At 38.7% G+C, this 19,561-nt stretch overlaps 9 protein-coding genes across 9 annotated transcripts; 6 read left to right on the top strand and 3 right to left on the bottom strand.

Annotated features, from left to right (window-relative positions):
• Nucleotides 1-145: 145 nt before the first annotated feature.
• mcm3 (MCM complex subunit Mcm3) lies at nucleotides 146-2,836 on the top strand (the record flags this gene model as incomplete). Its single annotated transcript, XM_056182998.1, has 1 exon — nucleotides 146-2,836. One exon carries the CDS (start codon nucleotides 146-148, stop codon nucleotides 2,834-2,836), a length of 2,691 nt encoding a protein of 896 aa, XP_056039122.1.
• Nucleotides 2,837-3,347: 511 nt separating this feature from the next.
• qcr9 (ubiquinol-cytochrome-c reductase complex subunit 9) lies at nucleotides 3,348-3,719 on the bottom strand (the record flags this gene model as incomplete). Its single annotated transcript, XM_056182997.1, has 4 exons — nucleotides 3,348-3,407; nucleotides 3,468-3,516; nucleotides 3,576-3,661; nucleotides 3,717-3,719. 4 exons carry the CDS (start codon nucleotides 3,717-3,719, stop codon nucleotides 3,348-3,350), a joined length of 198 nt encoding a protein of 65 aa, XP_056039121.1.
• A 574-nt stretch (nucleotides 3,720-4,293) lies between these two features.
• bqt3 (bouquet formation protein Bqt3) lies at nucleotides 4,294-5,121 on the top strand (the record flags this gene model as incomplete). Its single annotated transcript, XM_056182996.1, has 2 exons — nucleotides 4,294-4,449; nucleotides 4,510-5,121. 2 exons carry the CDS (start codon nucleotides 4,294-4,296, stop codon nucleotides 5,119-5,121), a joined length of 768 nt encoding a protein of 255 aa, XP_056039157.1.
• Nucleotides 5,122-6,065: 944 nt separating this feature from the next.
• Nucleotides 6,066-7,166, top strand: vsl1 (vacuolar SNARE Vsl1/Vam7; the record flags this gene model as incomplete). Its single annotated transcript, XM_056182995.1, has 2 exons — nucleotides 6,066-6,122; nucleotides 6,162-7,166. 2 exons carry the CDS (start codon nucleotides 6,066-6,068, stop codon nucleotides 7,164-7,166), a joined length of 1,062 nt encoding a protein of 353 aa, XP_056039189.1.
• Nucleotides 7,167-7,586: 420 nt separating this feature from the next.
• On the top strand, nucleotides 7,587-8,834 carry spf1 (Set1C PHD finger subunit Spf1; the record flags this gene model as incomplete). The annotated part of the gene is made up of 1 exon (XM_056182994.1): nucleotides 7,587-8,834. One exon carries the CDS (start codon nucleotides 7,587-7,589, stop codon nucleotides 8,832-8,834), a length of 1,248 nt encoding a protein of 415 aa, XP_056039469.1.
• A 311-nt stretch (nucleotides 8,835-9,145) lies between these two features.
• Nucleotides 9,146-10,180, top strand: SOMG_04206 (steroid oxidoreductase superfamily protein; the record flags this gene model as incomplete). The annotated part of the gene is made up of 1 exon (XM_056182993.1): nucleotides 9,146-10,180. The coding sequence occupies one exon, from the start codon at nucleotides 9,146-9,148 to the stop codon at nucleotides 10,178-10,180; it is 1,035 nt and encodes a 344-aa protein (XP_056039546.1).
• A 1,651-nt stretch (nucleotides 10,181-11,831) lies between these two features.
• On the top strand, nucleotides 11,832-13,478 carry SOMG_04205 (DUF2456 family conserved fungal protein; the record flags this gene model as incomplete). Its single annotated transcript, XM_056182992.1, has 1 exon — nucleotides 11,832-13,478. The coding sequence occupies one exon, from the start codon at nucleotides 11,832-11,834 to the stop codon at nucleotides 13,476-13,478; it is 1,647 nt and encodes a 548-aa protein (XP_056038936.1).
• Nucleotides 13,479-14,379: 901 nt separating this feature from the next.
• Nucleotides 14,380-16,995, bottom strand: duc1 (DUF1769 family protein; the record flags this gene model as incomplete). The annotated part of the gene is made up of 3 exons (XM_056182991.1): nucleotides 14,380-16,285; nucleotides 16,456-16,546; nucleotides 16,695-16,995. 3 exons carry the CDS (start codon nucleotides 16,993-16,995, stop codon nucleotides 14,380-14,382), a joined length of 2,298 nt encoding a protein of 765 aa, XP_056039743.1.
• A 1,062-nt stretch (nucleotides 16,996-18,057) lies between these two features.
• On the bottom strand, nucleotides 18,058-19,125 carry pil1 (eisosome BAR domain protein Pil1; the record flags this gene model as incomplete). Its single annotated transcript, XM_056182990.1, has 1 exon — nucleotides 18,058-19,125. The coding sequence occupies one exon, from the start codon at nucleotides 19,123-19,125 to the stop codon at nucleotides 18,058-18,060; it is 1,068 nt and encodes a 355-aa protein (XP_056039845.1).
• Between the last annotated feature and the right edge of the window lie 436 nt (nucleotides 19,126-19,561).

The following is a 19,561-nucleotide window of genomic DNA, read 5'->3' as shown; positions in this document are numbered from 1 at the left end:
TCCAATTTCATATCATAATTAATTTATTGCCGATATATGTTATAATAGTGGCCATAGTCGATAAGGGAGATTTTTGAGGAAAGAAGAAAATTTAAGAGACGCGTCGCAAAACCATTAGCTAGTTTGCAACATAGGAACAAACAAAATGTCGGAGTTGTTGGCAGATGAAGTTTTCAAGGACCGCGTGAGGATTTTTCAAGAATATCTTGAGCACGATTCTGACGATACGAATGCAACGCTGTATCATGAAGCAATTCTCAGAATGCTTAACATGGCACAAAGACGCTTGATTGTGAACGTTGATGAACTTCGAGATTACAACAAAGAGTTAGCTGATGGCGTCCTTTATCAGCCCATGGAATTTGTCGATCCTTTCAATGAAGCTCTTCAGGGAGTAGTTAGTACACTTATCGATCCTATCGTTCACAAAGATGTTAAGGATAAACCATTTTATATCGGATTTCGTGGTTCTTTTGGTGATTTACATGTTACGCCTCGTACTTTAAGGGCTTTGCACTTGAACAAAATGATTTCACTAGAAGGGATTGTGACAAGATGCTCGTTCGTTCGTCCCAAAGTTATTAAATCTATACATTATTGTGAAGCTACTAAGCGTCATCATTTTAAACAATATGCGGATTCTACAATGAACGGTGGTCTTTCGTTTCAATCCACTGTCTATCCAACGCAGGATGAAAGTGGTAATCCCCTTTCTATTGAATTTGGGTATAGCACTTTTCGAGATCATCAGACAATCTCACTTCAAGAAATGCCCGAACGTGCACCGCCCGGTCAATTACCTCGATCCATTGATATTTTACTCGACGATGACTTGGTTGATACAGTAAAGCCAGGTGATCGAGTACACATCGTTGGGCAATTTCGGTCAATGGGATCAAAAAACTCTGGAAGCACAAGTGCTACGTTTCGTACTGTTTTGCTCGCGAATAATGTTGTCCTCCTAACGAACAAACCAGGTAGTGGAAATGTTGGTGGAGGAGCATTGACGATTACAGACGCTGATATTCGTAATATTAATAAGTTGGCTCGAAAAAAGAACGCTTTTGAGCTTCTTTCTACAAGTTTGGCTCCTAGCATTTACGGATTTGAACACATTAAGCAAGCAATTTTGCTTTTACTCTTGGGTGGTACAGAGAAAAATCTTTCCAATGGCACACATATCCGTGGTGATATCAACATTTTGATGGTGGGCGATCCCTCAACAGCCAAATCTCAGTTACTTCGATTCGTGTTAAACACAGCTCCTTTGGCTATCGCAACTACCGGCCGTGGTTCTTCAGGTGTTGGTCTTACAGCTGCCGTAACCTCTGATAAAGAAACTGGTGAGCGTCGTTTAGAAGCTGGTGCAATGGTTTTAGCTGATCGGGGTGTTGTATGTATCGATGAATTTGACAAAATGAGTGACATTGATCGGGTCGCTATTCATGAAGTAATGGAACAACAGACAGTTACCATTGCTAAAGCTGGTATTCATACGTCTTTGAACGCGAGATGCAGTGTTGTGGCAGCAGCAAATCCCATTTATGGCCAATATGATATTCGAAAAGATCCTACAAAGAATATAGCTCTACCGGATTCTATGCTTTCCCGTTTCGATTTGCTATTTATTGTTACAGATGATATAGATGACAAGAAGGATCGTGCTTTAAGTGAACATGTTTTGAGGATGCATCGTTATTTACCGCCGGGCGTGGAGCCTGGTACTCCTGTGAGAGACTCACTGAATTCGGTATTAAATGTTGGCGCGACAAATACTGCAGGTGTCTCAGCCGGAAATGGAGATCAAGAATCAGAAACACCAGTTTGGGAAACATTTTCAAGTCTGCTACACGCAAACGCTCGAACAAAACGAAAGGAATTACTAAATATCAATTTTGTTCGTAAATATATCCAGTACGCAAAATCTCGAATAAACCCAGTCCTTAATCAAGGTACCGCTGAGTATATAACGAATATATATTGTGGTCTTCGAAACGATGATTTACAAGGTAATCAGCGTCGTACTAGTCCCCTCACGGCTCGTACATTAGAAACATTGATTCGGTTGAGCACTGCCCACGCGAAAGCTCGATTGAGCAATGCAGTTGAGGTACGAGACGCTAAAGCTGCTGAAAAAATCCTTCGTTATGCATTGTTCAGGGAAGTATATAAACCAAAATCCAACCGTCGTAAAAAGCAACGTAAAGAAGAAGGAGAAGAAGAAGGAAGTTCTGAAGATGAAGACGTTGACTCAGAGGAAGTAGAAGCTGAGAATGATTTGAATGATGATCGCACATTCCAAACTACCGGACCAAATGCATCTGAGTCAGGTCGACAGACGCGTTCTCAAACCCAAGGTAGACAAAGTCAAGAAAGCGAGATGGATATCGACGATGTTGAATCCACAACGAACCAGTCAGTAGCAGCAACAGCGACTAGTGATGGCAGTCAATTACATTTAGGAAATCCTTCCAATACCCAGCTATCGTGGCCTTCTAGTCATTCGACCCTTCCAACAACAGCCAGAGACACAACGACAGTAAGTGCGCGTAGCGGGAATGTGGATATAAGCGAAGCTTCGGAAAGTAATGCTCCCTCTTCTCAAGGTGTAGCTTTATCGAGAGAGAAGATGTCAACTTTTATGTCTCGCTTGTCTGAGTTAACCAAGACAGATGTATTTTCGGAAGAATGTGCATCTTTGGAAAATGTTTTAAATGCGATTAACGGAGCTGAAGGTGATGCTTCCTTTACAAGAGATGAGGGAATTTCTGCTTTGAAAGAAATGGATGCCCAAAACAAGATCATGTTTTCTGAAAATATGATTTATCGCATTTAACGCGCATTTCCATAATTTTCTTGTTCTTTTCGCCTGTTTATGGAAGCAAACTGAAGGACGAGAAGAGATAGATAAAGTCTTTGTATACGTATTTTGTTTCTTACTACTTTCATTAATTATTTAATATTTCCGGCTATCACCTTCTTTTCTTTTTTAATCTGTTTTTTTTTCGCTAGAGCTTTTATGGAATCATATAGCAAGAAATTACATGTATTTTTATACAGCCATTAAACAAGAATGGACTTTGAGCTACAAGTTTCAAGACAATAGGCAAGCACTTAATAGAAGAGGAGTGATTTGACGAAAGTATATTTTTATTCGTTTGAGCGAAGGTAAAGAGAACGAATTGAAGCTAAAAAAGGCATTGCAAGTTCTGAAAGTAAAAAGATAAGAGGGGGAGAGAAATGATGGTTATATCACCGAGACAGTTTCAAAAAGACTTGAATTTGTTCACGACAGCCGGGAAAGACTGGCAGAAACAGAAAAGATAGAAAATCTCGAGTAAAATCGTTTACTCCTCCTCTTCTTCTTCTTTGTTTAAAAAGCGAGACTTGACATCCTTCCATTGCATCTAGAAAGAGAAAGTTAGAAAAAAGACTGAAGGGACACAAAGACGAAAAGAGATACTTACACCGGCATTAGCATTTTCCCACACCTTGTCAGCAAAGATATCAAAGCCACTGTACTGTTAGTAAACTATTTGAGGGGAAGACTCGCGTTTTCTTTCAAAATTACATACATTTTGGTGAAAAAAGCTGACGCGAAAATAGTAGCGTAGAAAGAAGAGTTTTTTCTGAAAAAGATATTATATATCGTAGAACTAGCCTTAATTAATCTGTTAATTAAAGGAAACAAAAGAATTGTCCGTTACAAAACTTACCATCGAGGAGAAGGGAGTACTGGTAGAATGAGAGTTGGTGCATCCCAATCATAAACAAGGCAATGTTGCGGGATAGCGATTACGAACGTTCCGAATGAAATATAAAATTACGAAAATTACCAACCATTCTAAAATGGAATAAAGAATATATTCATACTCGCTAAATGGTAAATAAATATAACACGTATGCTGGTAAATAATTGATTTTATGTATGATTCCTGTAGTTGGTTTCCTTGCCTTATTTATAATTTGTTTTTTTTCATTGTAAAAGTAGGACCAGTTTTTCTGCGCTATAAAAAAGAGAAACTTCAACACTTTGAAGATGTCAGTGAACAGATGGTAAGGGTGCTTTAAGCTAAGCTACTTGTTCATGATGGATATTGAGGAAACCAAGAAACAGGAACAAATTCCTTAGTTGAGTTGATATCATTCAATTCATTTAAATAGAAGAAATCAATTCAGATTTCAGACGTTTGAAAGAATTTTCTTCAGCGACAGCTTTCATATTTGGTTCGTTCAAGTTCACTATTCCCAATACACAGCATCGCGCACTTACAAACTACCAACATTATCGAGATGACAGAAAAAGGATATTCGCGTCTTTCTCGAACTCTTCAAGTAATAGCTTTTGTTTGTTTGCACACAATCACATATGGAGCTTTAAATTTGCACTTGAATCCTCGTTTGCTGGCATCGACTGGTGTCGTAAACAAAAATATTCCTGATTGGATGGTAGGTTTCGTACAATTTTTCTCCTGTTGATGTTTTATATTTCTAACTTTCTAACTTTAGAGCTATGTGTATATTCTGATGCATGCATTTCAGTTGTTTCTGACGTATCACTTCAACTTGGGTATTAGCTGGTATTTGATCGCAAAGTATCCCTTGTATATTCTATTGTCCACATACTATCTCGTGTCTCTTAGGCAAATTTCTTGGTCATTTGCTATCGATGCGCTGTCCTTGCTGGCTGCTCGTGCAGGCACTAATATCTTGCATCCTCGGCTCTCTCGTGATCGCAAATCGCGTACCAGTATCACCATCTTATTTACATTCATGGCTAGTGTCTTGATTAGCGTGCTTAATTATTCTACTCAAAAACTGTATCTCAACTCAATTATCCTTGGTAATGTTCGCGACGTTGTTACTAGCTTGATTGCTCCTCCTCTTCCATTACAGTATATTGCACATATTCCTATTGGTTATGTTTTGCAAAAACTTGTCTTTGAGAAGAGAAATTTGCTTCAGTCCCTTGCATTAATGGTATTCTTTTCCATCTGGAATTGCGCCGTTCCCTTTACCCTTTTGTTTTCTCCCCACTGGATTCCTATGTGTCAAGTACTGTTAACTTATATAAGCCAAGCTACGATTGTGGTGCTTATCTGCTGGGCTATTTCTCTATAAAGGGTGAAGACCTCGTGGCATCGATTGTATCTCTTGTTTATATTTTTCTTCCTATGTTGGGTTTTCGTCTTAACTCAACATGATTTTTATTCCCCTTTCCGGTTAATTGAAAACTCCTTGTTGAGTTTTTGGTCTATGATCTGTTCAGGACGCTGTTATTGATGCCATACGTTTCTTGGATGTTCTATATGTGTACAGGTGTATTATTCTGATATAATTCCACGTTCATACTCAACGTGGATCTGTTCTATACTTATCTAAGCTCACTGTCAGTTACTTAATTCGTTAGTATTTATTTCTTCTATTTTCCGGAATGCTATTTTTCTAGAGTTACTTTATCATCTACTCTAACGAAGTGTTTGCGAGGTTTTTAAATCGCTGGATTGATTGAATTTACTTTACTTTTACACATTTTCAAGGAAATGCATTTAATTAATTTTACAGGAGAACTAGTAACACATCGTTCGAAAGGTCTATAGGAAATAACACAATTCACTCTGTGGTAGGCGCCTACTGAAACGTTATCAAATACTTCTGTCTATTAATAAATGTTTGTGATCTCGACGATCAGCTTCGTATATAGATTTCATACTGGTTTCATATAGTGCATATGATTAAGTAGAAACTCAATGACTCTTTCGTAGTGATCTAGTTGTTTTACTTACATCCGTAAAACATACCAATGTGTACGTTTAAGCATTTGCTTTGCATCTGACGAAACAGAAATTATACAGTATGCAAAATGACCAACTTGTTTGACGCTAGATCATTAAGAAAAGGATCGCTTAAAGATTTGCTCTACTCTAATTAATGTGTATTCCAACTTGTTTTCAATTCTTTCTTTATTTACCAATGCAGTGAAGAGTGGTATGGTATTTGCTTTTGCAAGATATTGCTGATTTCGTTAAACATAATGATATAGGGAAGAAAGTACACGTAAATATATGTATGCTTTTGCCAGTATGGCACCTATTCAATTGAAAATACCTAAAACATCACAGGTAAGGAAAATAAAGAAGAAATTAGCTTACAGATGATAGAAACAGGACGAAGGTTCGCGGTGGACCGTATATCACATTGAAGTATCTTTTCCCAATAATTTACGTAGAATTGTCTTTCGACGATTCAGCGAATTCGTTAGTTTAGATGAAAAAATTCGACCTTTTGATGATACAGAAACGTTACCTAATCTTCCTTCCAAGTCTTGGTTTCAGTCAACCGTGACAAATGAGAAATTTCGTGAATCCCGTCGAGTTGCTCTACAGGGGTATATAAAAGCATTGAGCAAAAGTCCTTGGATAGAAATGAAAGAAGTTAAAAGCTTTTTTAACATAGAGGATAATACAGGAAACATTACAAAAGAAAGTAGCCTTGGCCCCGTGGAATGGATTCAATTGTTTCATGAATGCAAACGTGATTTGCATGCTTCGAGAGTTGACTTGCTTTCAGGAAAGAACAGCACCATTTATGGACAGACAAGAAGCCTATATACTTCGAAAAGGTCAACTGATCTTTTATACGCTTCGCTCCATCGGCTCGAGCAAATGAATGCCCTCGGTCCCGGTGAAGTGTTTCGCAGACGTGATATGTTAGATAAATTGTCTTCAGAGCTTGTATCATATCAAAGAACAATGAAAAACATGGCTCAGCCTATGAGCCCTCCCAAGTCCTCTGCTGAGGTTCCTGCTAGCTCCAGCCCTGGCTCACCATTCAAGCCCGTATCGTCTTCCTCAGATCAACAAAATTCTCTTCACTCTACTCCTTCCTCCAATCGTGTTTTAGGTAAAAGCCGGTCGCAGGAGACACCAACCACCAGAAAGCTCGATAATGTTGGTCTTTACCAACTGCAAAACCAAGCATTAATGAGTCAAGATACTCAAGCGGAAACATTGCTACCGACTATTCAACGACAGAAAGAAATTTCCATGGCTATCAACAACGAAGTAATTGAACAGAATGCCATGCTGGACGATGTATCGCATGAAACCGACCTAAATCGTAAGAAAATGCGCAGGACGAAAGATCGTCTTCGTCGATTGGGCTGAAAAAGCAAAATATGGGTTTATTCATTTATTTATTCGATCACTAATTTCATTTTACACGCAATTTCCTGTTGGGCTTCATTTTTATTGTCAAACTTTAAACAATCCCTACGATTCAATGAGGATATTTGCCTAAATCAATCCAATTCAATTTGTTTTATTTTTTGTCCAGAACAGTCTCGTCTCTCTTTTCATTTTCATCCTTCAAGACTGTTTGAAAACCTGATTCTCCGGCTGAGTCTTTTGTTTTTCAAAATTGTTTATTTTATTTTAAAACTTATATAAAAACAATTATATCTGCGTTTCCTTTTTGCTTTTATATGCTTTTTACATACGTGTATATAAGGAGAAGGCGTTCCGATTTCTTAAAAAATACATGGGTATGAAACCAAACACTAGAAAGCTGGTAAAAAATTCAAAGGCATGGAGTTTTCTAACGATGTGAATCAAAATTCGATGAATATTGATGAATTTGAGAATGTCAAAGAAGAGGAATCTACATTACCAATAGCAACTCATCAAAATTCACAGGAGGATGGCAAACTACATATCGAGGATGGTTTAACGCCAGAGCCTTCAAAAGTAAAGCAAGAGGAACCCAAAAGTCCTGAATCATCAAGCACTGAAACAGACACAGAATTACAAAGATTAGGGTCAACAATTTCAAAGAAACCAGCAGGTACCGTAACTCGTAAAGGACCGCGAAGGACAAAACCAGGGTCCTCTCTAAACGCGGATTTTGAAGGTCCTGCTTACTGCCTGTGTAAAGGTCCCGATGATGGTAGATGGATGTTGGGATGTGATGGTTGTGAAGATTGGTTTCATGGAGAATGCGTCAACATTCCAGAGTCTTACGATGAACTGACAGTTCAATATTTTTGTCCCAGTTGCATGGCTAGTGGACGTGGTGTTACTGCATGGAAAAGGAAGTGCAGACTTCGGGAATGCTCAAAGCCCGCTGAAGTTTCATCAAAGTATTGTTGTCATGAACACGGTGTCCTATTCATGCAATCTAAACTTAAAAACACGACGATTGATCCTTCCTCCTTAAAGACATTGACTATGGTTGCTGATAATTTTGAAGAATTCCGTAACGTTGGCAACCAGGCCCCTTCTTTACCAGAGACAATTCTACCAGAAAACGTCTATGCGTTTGAACGAAGTGATTTAGAAAGCATCAAACGCAATTTAGTGTTGCTAAACGAAAAAATCCGTTTTACACAAGAAAAAAAGCATTTCCTTCAGCTTATAAAGGATGCTTCACGAATTCTCGTCCAAGAATTCAAAGAAAAAGAAGGATTTAAAAAGGACGTTTGTGGATTTGACGATCGTCTTTTAATAAATGATAAGGATTTAAAAGATTTATGGCATTCCATATCCTCGGAAGTTCCTATTACAGAAGTTAAGCAACTACAATCTACCTCTGATTGCGTTTGCTTTCAGGAAAAGCGAAGGTGCTTAAAACATGGGAATTGGCAAATTATATTCTCAGAGGACATAAACCAAGAGGAGAAGGACTTATTGCATAAGATAAAGCAAATGGAGACTGCAAAACAACGTGTAATCGATCATCAAAGGGAAAGAGCAATATTGGATGTTGAACATGAAGGCCATCCAGAATTTCATCGTTTTCAGATATCAGCGGACAAAATGGTAGAACTTTTGCGATGAAACCAAGAAAATATATTTGTGAAAACTTTGGAGAACGATTCTCATTGATGTCTTTCAGAAGCAATTGGGACAAAAATTTTCAATGCGTTTACGAACTGAGAAACCTTGATTATAAACGATGGGATCACTAGCCGAAATCAAATTAACAAACATTCTTTTGAACATTGTTTTTGAATTTTTGGATACTTAATGTCTCATTGCATCTCACTATTATCGTGTTCAGTAACGTCACACTGAGACATTGAACCAGCTCCGAAAGAATCTCTTTTAAAATATCCAAACTCGAATTTGTCGTATGCCATTTTGGAAATATGACATTGTTTTCTACTATACCGACTATTTACTCTGCTTCTGATGCCGCCAGTTGGACGATGGCAGTTTCTCCTTTTTTGGAGCAAGCGAGCAATGTGAAATTGCTTCTTTCGGGGAATATAGGATTTTATGAGTTTTATGTCGATACGAATCCATTTGTCACTGGACTAATTCTTGCACTCATGATTGGGGTTTTCCTGTGGGCAGTATCTGTCCAAACAGGAAACACGTCTCAGGTGGATCGCGCATGGCCAATTTTGCCAACTGTTTTTTCCATCCATTTTTTGATCTATGGGATGTTGTTTAACATTGCTTCCCGCCGACTGATGATTATGGTGTTTTTGCAATCGCTGTGGAGCGTTCGATTGACATATAATTATTATCGTAAGGGAGGCTACAAGCGAGGAGCCGAAGACTATCGGTGGCTTACAGTTCGTGACAGTATGCCGCCTTATTTATATCCTATCTTACATTTTTTTTACATTCACATATTTCAGACTCTTCACCTGTATTGGCTTGCTTGTCCTACATATATTGCGATGCTAGCAGCCAACGCACGATCCTTTGGTTTATTGGATTGCGTTGCTCTAGAGTTGTTTATGGTTACGTTTGCAATAGAAATTATGGCTGATCAACAGCAATGGGATTTCTACCAAGCACGAGAGCTGTATAGTAACAATGAAGAGCTTCCCGGAAATTTGAATTTCGAGTTAATGACACTTGCAAAAGGCTTCAATACCTATGGTCTTTTTAAATGGTCGAGACACCCCAATTTTTTGGCTGAACAAGTAATCTGGTTTGTTTTTTATTCCTTTGGAGCGATTGCCTCAAAGACCTGGGTTAACTGGACGATTTTGGGACCTTTGGGGCTTGTCGGTGTGTTCCAAGCATCGACGCGGCTAACGGAAATGATTTCTTTAAAGAAATATCCCCTATACTCCTTGTATTCTCGAAAGGTCGGTAGATTTTTTCCACGACTTGATGGTTCCCACTGGGAGCCAATTGATGAAGATTCCTCTTTGAAAACAGAATAAGTAATGCAAGACTAGTCCTCTGAGGCTAGAACACGACAATAAACGTGCAAAGAAATCGCTTATTGGCTCTTTTTCAAGGCTAAGAAGATTTATGGAGCGAGATTTTGAACAAACCTTTGTGATGATGCAACAGACATGGTTATTTATTTATATTAAATGTTAGTAATAGTATGAAATATAAAATGAAATTCTTTACGTTACTATCTGGCTCGAAAAAGTATTATGTTTTCTTGTTCACTTTCAAGTTCTCGCAAGTCTCTTGAAACTCATACTTCTCTCAAGCATTGAACTATAACCCATTGGCCCATATGCAGCTTAATCCATTTTATCCATCAAAACAATTCCTTCCTTTCTTACGGGAAATAGTTTTTCCTCTTCTTTTTTTGTTTACTGTATTCTGATGCATATCAAGAAGGATTCCCTCTAGTCTATTTTTAGTCATGTAATTTCCAACGAGGCACGTAGACTTCACAATACGCTAGAGAATACTGTAACGACAGGTACACTAAACTGACTTTAGCAATGATGGTTCATTCGTATAACAACATCGTTTCCGTTACTTCAGCAGTAGAAAAACCAAGAAGTAAGAGATGATATGAATGTAGATTGTAACTCATATTCCAGGAATTACATAGGGAAAAGAAACTTCAAATTTACTACTAGTCTTCTGCATTCCATAGAAAAATTGCATAAAGCTACGGAAAACTACGGTATATAGACTTATGGGAATACGTTATAATCTGTTAATGATCTCACTGAAAGGTCATTGACGGTTGCTTACATAGAAGGTAAACAAGCAGAATACTTAAAACACACACGCATCATCCATCCGTCTACATACATCAAAAAAAAAAAAAATTCCGTAGGATTTAAAATTTCCCGATTTTTGACATAAAAAAATTCGATATTACGGATTTTAACTATTCACATCGCTTTTAGGAGGTCATTTTCCCCAAGGACCTTTTTTTTCGGGTGTAATAGGACTTACCCAGAAAACTCATCTTATAATCTAGTATAAAAACCACAAAAGTCGATAAGGATTCTCTGAAAACACAGTTTGCTGTTTTGTATATCAAATACGAGTTCTTGCCGAGTACTAGCTGTTTGCAAAACCTATAAAGTAATTTTTTGTAGGCTATTTTATCCAAGTCTGCAGGTTTCTACTACTTGACCAATTCGGTCTTCTTGTGTGAAAGAAAACGTAATTGCCGGAGCGAAAAGAAAACTTGATTTCTCTTCCGTTTATTTTGCTTCTCTTTGTCCCTCTCTAGTTGTTTCGGAGTTTTCTTGTTACACATTTTTCCCATTGATTACTATACCTTAATTTATTTTTATATTTTGCAGCGTGTTTGCAAAAGATTTCCTTTCGTTATTAGTTTGATTCATTCATTCTGGCTTCGTTGCGACGAACTACACTCGTTGTTTGTTTTTTTGAATTCTCGTTTGGATATTCCTAATTTATTTTAATAATTCCTTCCTGGTCTAATTTACTTCTTGTTCCTCCTTTTTAGTGTTTTAACTGACAGTGGAAACATAGCGTCTTTATTATATTAAAATCCACTTCTTGTTTCGTTCTCTAGCACATCACTAAACTTTTATTTACCAAGGTATTGGATTTCTGAAATTCAGTTCACCCTAAACTATCTACTAAATGGCTCCTCCTCCCAGTGCTACTTTTTTTAATGCTAGCTTTTGGAAGAGAATTTTTTCTAATAGTGATCAAGAAGAAACTTCCAGTGTAAAGAACGCGGATGATTTAGAACTGAAACATCATGCTTTACACAAAGATGCCTACGATGAGGATCTAAGAACTGATCCTACTACGGTTTTCAATCGCAAAAACCTTCACGTACCTCGCATACTGTATCTTCTGATGTGTGCGGTTGGCTCATTTATCATATCTGGGGGTTTAGAGTTCGCTATAGCTTATGGTATGTATAAAAACACCATAGACCGTGTTCGTCTATGGCGTCTTCCGGATACACTTTCTGGTGACTTGGCAGTTACCAACTTTGTCCAAGCTGTACTTACCTACTGGATTGAATCTGCGTTAGTACAGGCTGATTTACGCTCAGGGCTCGTGAAGCCGCTTTATTTTGGTCGGTTTCCAAGAAATACTTTTATGCGAGAAATCATGCGTGCAAAACCAAAATATAACTTTCATTTTATACTTTTCCGTTGGATAGAGTGGTTGGCTTTTACCGCCCTACGTGCTTTGTTTTGGTCTATTCCTTTGTGGTTTTTGCTTTGGCCTGCTGCGATTGGCATTCTATGTGCACCAGGACAGCATTCCGGTAACGACTACTTTTACAATAACTATCCTGCTCCTCAAGTGATTAAGCTTATATTTGGTGGTATCTTGGGTTTTATTTTTACACCATGGATTGCATTCTTGCATATGTACATGTACGGCCATTACCGGTATCTGGAAGAAAATCAACAGCAAATCACTGGTAATAAAGACTTGGAATCACAAAGGAATGCATCTAGTTCTGCTATTGGTTCTGCTGTTGGTGTTGGTGCTGCCGCTGGTGGTGCTGGTGCTGGTGCTTATGATGGTGCTCGTACTGGTAGCGGTGCCAATGGTAGTGCTTATGGCGGTAGTGATACTAATGGTGGTAGCGGTGCTAATGCTACGTTTCCATCCTCTGCCGGAAATAATGTTTATTCGGAGCAGACCGCTACCACCCCTACTTCTTCTGCTCCTCCTACTTCTCTGATTAATCACTTCCCTACTCCTAGTCCCAGACATGATTCTGGGATCACCTCTTCTGAGGGATTAGCTGGTACTTCAGAAGCTCCTGAAAGTACGAACATGCCCTCGTCGAAACCTACGACGAGGGCTGATCCACTTGCTTCTCATGATTCGTCATTTGCGGATCGCCATCCTCATCCAATGTTAAGTACTCACACGACTACTGTGTATGATAATTCGGTAGTTGCTCCAGCCAATCATGCTGTTCAGCCAGACGATGAAAGACTTTACAATTCTCTTGATCACTCGACTGAATTCGGATCACCTATCGAATCGACCATGTCGCCTGAGATGGTACACCGTACGACTTTCGTAAATGAAAATTTGCACAGAAATGACTCGATACAATCACGTTCTTATAACAGTGGTTATGATAGCTCTGATAATGATGGTTTCTCTTTAGTCACAGCTCCTAGTATCGCTCAAACCTCTTCCGCTGTGAACTCGGCAACACCAAGTGTAAATGGTGATGCCAATGAAGAAGATGAATTATCTGATTCTGCTTCAACTGACACAAGCGTAACTACTAAAAAGCCAAACTAATGTACATTTGATACTCATAATTGGTAAAAAATTGGTTTTTTGGGTAAGGGGATATGAAAAAGGATAATTACTTAGTTTAATACTTTGCTTTACTTGGATTCTCAACATTTCACGCTTCAAGCTTACAAAATTAATGCGGGATAACTGTATTATTATTATTATAGACTGACTGTTTGGTCGCTTTTATTTTTATGGTCTTAAATGAATGTATTAACTATAATAATCAGTCTGAAATTTTGTATTTTTATGAGCGGACATAGGCTTGTACGATTTAGTCAGTTTAAAGGTAAAACAACCTTACTGGAATTTAGAGACAAAATTTCATTATTTATAACGCATGTATATAAGTTGCCAGCCGTTAAATTGGTGTTGAAAAATCATAGTCAAATGTACTTTTTTTTTTTTTTTTAATTTTTTTTTATAACAACCGCCTCATCTAACGCAAGATGAACGGACCTTAACGCGAGTTAAAAAGCAAAATCATTACAGATATTGACGTGTCTGCACTCAAATTGTTTGAATTTAGGGAATGTATACTGATTATAAATGAAAGCTATAATAGTTATAAGACCGAAAAAGGTAAAAGTGTTATATTTCATAAGCCGGGGCTGAAAACATATAACAGCAACCGACCACTTTTGAATACGTACTCCATAACAGATATAATGACAAGCCATAGTCAAACAATCCAATTATAGCGGTGTGCGTAAGCCCCCCAAAAAAAACCTTAAAGTTTATTAACAGCAGAAAAAACGACGGCATACATGAAAACGATAAGGCTTCATCGTCGAGACGAAGAACATGACTGCAGTTTTATCACATAAATTAACATAGGTAAAGAAACCATTAATAATAAATAAACACTCATAACCTTTAGCCATTCAACATTCGATCATGTTTGCTAATGTATTCTCCGTTCGCGTTCTTCAGCTTGTTGGGCTAAAAGATCCTCATCGTCATCCTCTACCAAATCAAATTCTATAACAAACATAATTGATTTTTCATCTTCCGTCTCTCGCATCATGTATCGAATAGGTTGATGGCCGTCAGCATTAAGATGCCTGTAAACATTTAATTTAATCGGTCCAATATTCAAGTTGAACCTATTAAAATCCATATGAGGAGAGAAGAAGCTCATGCAATAAACAACATCCTTATCGTAGAAAAAATTCGTTCTATTATCCTCAGAACTTGAAAAATACTTCCTTCTATCTTTAACAGATTTGTGTTCTCCAAAAATGAAAGAATTATCTTCAATTGGATCAACTTTTGGATTGGCAAATCTAAAAGGACCAAGCTGGGGATCAAGAGAATTTGATTCAGAAGGAATGTGTACACAGGGTTTTGGAATTTTTGATTGGTTAGACGCTGTTCGCGAAGGGACAGGCTTTACCGGGTTTTTCGGCACACTCAAGTGATTGCCAGCATCATCAGTCTTTGCATTACTACCGCCCTGTAAATGTTTATCAGATGGCGTATCAAGAGACGGGGTTTCCGGAATGCTTCTAGGATTATCATGCTCCTCCTTAATAGCCGAATTAAAATTGGTACCATTGTTTTCACCTGGCGATGTATCCTCGTGCAGAGGGGGTAAAGATCCCGTTTCACCACTTACTTTGGGGGTAGAGCAAATGGAGTTATCCGGAGACGTCAAAGTAGAATGGGACGAGGAAGGGCGATCGGTAGACAGAGAATTTCTTAAAGCTGCTGATTCAAAATGGTGTCTGCTTTCATTTTTATAAAAATCAACACCAGGATCGGATTCAGGGTGATCCGATTTATTCTGATGATGATGATGGTGCTTATGTAAGGAACCAATACGTATCAACTTGTCCAACGAACGACGAGGTGCAGACATCTTCTTTTCGTTTTTGGAAACAGGTGGAGGAGACATACTAGACATGGAAGTACGTTGTGTCTCTGGTTGGGAAGAAGATTCTTGTTTGGAGTTCTTGGCTCCTTTTTTCGAACGTAGAGACATTCGTTTTATAATTTTCGGGGTAGATATTTTTCCGATATGTAAATTCGGATGTGTAATCCGATGAAAAGGATCCTTATTTTTTTGTTTTCTGGTATGCTTTTTGTCGGATTGCATTTCGAGAGCTGTGAAATAGCGTTGCAAATCCTCTTCATTTTCATCAAGAGAATTATCATCATCATAAAATTCATTAATATAACCATCCCCATCTAAACTCGGTTTATGCAAAAGACCCACTTGCTGAACATGAACACTGAAATTTTTGTGACGATTGGTGATAGGCCGGTGCAAAACAAATTCATCATCATCATTGTCTGCGTCTTCACCGGATCCACGAATCGCTGATGAACCAATGGAGTCTACTAAAGATGACTCATGTTCATTTGGTTGTATACTTCGTGATTCCTTAACTTCCGGTGCGCGAGAAGCCAAGTTAAGATGTGAGAACCTGGTGTTATTGTTAAAACCAGCAAAGCTCCAATAGCGATGGCGGCCTTTTTGATAAGCTGTGGTGTTTCCAGAATCTGACGACACCAAGCTTAGATTGTCATGATCCTTCCTGGAAGGATCGTTGGTATTCGGAGGGGAGAGTTGCGTACCGGTAACGGTTATTGGGGGAGGTGTATTCTTTTTGAAATTTGACCTGCTGACCGGATACTCAGCAGGCGTGGATATGGGAGTCTGAGGATCGTCATCTAAAGATTCACTCAGCTCCGGTAAAGTATCTGTGTCTGATTCCTGAGGGTCGGCTTCCACTAACGAGATGACAGCGTCATCTAAACGGCTAGGAGCTGGCCAAGCAGATAGTGTGTTGACGCATGCAACAAATCTAAAATGTTAGTTCAACATCCAAATAAGAGATTAAAAAAAAAAAAAAACAGAAAAATGAATAGACTAGGCACGAATTATCGTATTTTATGAATACACGATGTTTCCTTAGTCATATTTTTGCTTCTTTCCCTTGTGTACAAGATAATTCTGTTTTTATATAATACATACGGAGACATAATGTAAGGTGATTTCGCAAATTTGTCATAATAAACGGCTGGATCGATATATTTGGCAATACGCATGCCGGCACGAAAAGCACCTATATAGAGTTAGTAAACCTTTCTTCGTCCATCGGAAATAAGCGGGATAATGGGTGTCACATCCGACTAGCTATTGCCCTTTTCATTCCGTGCTCAACAGCAAGCTAAACGGTGTCCATTATCAGCACTATACTATTATTGACGTACTTTCCGGAAATGTAGAAATCATATGATCAAACTGCGTGCCAAATATGACCTGATTGCCGGTGTACTCTTTCTTAAAGCGACCTTCGGCTTGGATTTGAAACTTTCTTGAACGGCCACGAAAATAGATAGAATCTGGTTTCGGAGGACTACCGTCAGGAGTGACTCCGTCAAAGTCGCGCACTCGAACCAAAATTCTACCAACCCAATATGGCCCATCTACTTCTGTTGGCCGTCCTTCATGATTCACCCAAGCAATTTGTGTGTGCTCAGGGTCTGAGCCTACATTGACCTTTAATTTCATTGTTATGGGTTATTCCGCCCTGATCCTGTCCAATTTCCGTCGCTTTTGAACTGGACTTGAGGATGTTGGCTGAAGGTAAGTTTCACCATCCTCTTCCGGCGACGTAACGGTTTCCATATACTGTTTTAATTGTTGATTTCCTTATTGTATTGTAACGCAGTTGTGCGTATTCGCTAACTAAAGCCTAAATTCCTTAGGAACAAGTCGCGGTTTTGCCTTGCGTTTCTTTATCTTTCTAGTATACTTTTGTTCGTTATGGTTCGGTATGTTATATAAGCTTTAAGTTCAAAGTTCTCGTAAGAAAACATGAAATATAGCTAATGCAGAAGAAATTGTAATTCAATTATGTATTTATTCTCTTATTCGTTGTAAGTTTTTAACTTGTGTCTATCAAACGATCACGAGCTCGTTCAATGAATTTTTCTAGTCGACCTTGTTCATATATTTATTTCAAATCACATCCTTCCAAAGGAACTTGTTTCCACTATGCATCCACCTCCACGTTCTTGTTCAAAACCGTTTTTCTTCCTACATGCTCTAGTCTATTACTCTGACCACACGAATACTTCTACCTTCCTCGCTTGACACTCGAGCAGTGTGGACTCTTCTTCCACCTACAAATAAAGTGTTCTACTTCATTATTGCGACTTCTCTCAATCAATAATTTAAATATTAAAAATAGCTGGCCCTCCATGCTGCCAAAAAATTTTATGGATACAGATGGATTGAGCAATACTAATTAAATTTCCCATCTAGTGACGAATTATCCTCAAAATGTAAATACCATATTTTGGAGAACACTCATAGGCACACTAGCTTATTAAGTATTAAATATGTTTGCTCATCTCAACTTTAATACTTTATCAACAAAATCCGTTGCATCGTCAGCATGCTTAAGTATTAATTAGCGATCCATTTCAGGAATTTGTTCTCCCTGCCATTACGATAATAAATTTAAGCAGGTCACACTGAATTAGAAACAGCACAGGAAGTCATTCCATACTTAGCTCAAACATGACCATGATGGTATTTTCTCTCTTTGAGACTCTCCCAGCTGCTTGCTTAAGCAACTTGCACAGCAGGTTGTTGGTCAGTAGATTGCAGAGTTGTGTGACCATTGGTAGCATTGGAATCAATACGAGCAATACGTTCTTCACGAACGTGGGGATGCATGTTGGGATCATTCTCAGCCATTTCACTGGTATCAGATTGAGCATCGTTCAAGTGATTCATTTGATGAACTGGGACAGGCTCACCTTGAGCCTCGTACTCATTCCAGGAACGAGCATCGCTTTGGACATCTTCTTCCTGGGGCTTAGCGAAGCTCACTGGTGCTTGATTAGCGGGGACCCAGCTGCTGAGAGAATGCTCAGCATCCATGACAATTTGGCGAGAAGTTTCATAGCCATCATAAGCAGGACGAGCCTCACCTGGGGTAACAGGGGTATCATCGATCAAGTTCAAGAGGTGACGACCATAAGCAGAAATCAAGCCAAGCTTCTCGGCGTGCTCATGGAGAGCATCCAAGTTGTAAACCATGGCTTGCTTAAACTTTTCGCGGGTGGTATTGGAAAGCTGAGCTTCGGCTACCAAGCAAGCAGCTTCCTCACGAACAAGTTCTTGTTCCATTGTGATCAACCTAGGAGATTCAGGGTCCTTGTGCTTGAGCATGTAGATTTGGTCCAAAAGCTTTTGCTTCTTCTCACGAGAAGGTTGAACAGAAGCCTCGATGTTACGAATGGACTTCAAAGTTACCCGGTATTGGTCGTGACGATCAACCAAGTAGTTCTCCAACTCGGCAACTTCATAAAACAACACTCCCAACTTGTCGGTAACGTCACTAATGTCATCGTCACAGTCTTCACCCCAGTAAGACAATTGACGAGCAGCGTCGCGACGACCGCGAGTGACTTGGACCATGCTGGTCATGACGTTCTTCTCCATCTTCACCAAAACAGCTAAACGCTTGGCCAAATCTGGGGAGAAGTTCACAGCTTGGTGAATACGCATGGAGTGACGGAAAGGAGTAAAAGAACGGCTATTACGAGCACTCGAAACAGGAGGAGGTGGGTTCACCAACTGAGATGCCGTAGGGGCACGAGCATTTCTTAAAGAGTAGGAACGCTGCATTTTCGCTATCCCAAATAAATATCAGTTCAAACGATTAATGGATATTAATGGTATCAAACAAAGAAAGGAATCAATATGTTGTATATTCAACAATAAACAAAAGATCAGTATGAGATATTCAGAAATCCAAAGTTAAATGAAGGTGAAATGTTGGATCCCCAAAGCAAAAGTGGTTTTAAGTTATTTAAGTATTTCGAACGTTCGTTGCAATATCACGAGGTAGTGCGCTTATATATCTTTTTGTTGAAGGGAAAATGATATCATCGATAGTGTTCCAAAGTGCAGCAAAGCTTACCACTCGTTCATCCGAATTTCGTCGATTTCATTATTTCATGAGGTCAACATAAACGTCATAAGCCATTTACGTATATATAAACTTCCGAGTGTTTTTCCAAATCGTACAATAATATAAACATATAGAGGTTTTCAAAATCTT

Source organism: Schizosaccharomyces osmophilus, chromosome 3 (genome assembly GCF_027921745.1).
Source record: "Schizosaccharomyces osmophilus chromosome 3, complete sequence".
Taxonomy (NCBI): Eukaryota; Fungi; Ascomycota; class Schizosaccharomycetes; order Schizosaccharomycetales; family Schizosaccharomycetaceae; genus Schizosaccharomyces; species Schizosaccharomyces osmophilus.
Note: the sequence above shows the minus strand (reverse complement) of the source record. Positions and strands in the feature narration are given on the sequence as shown.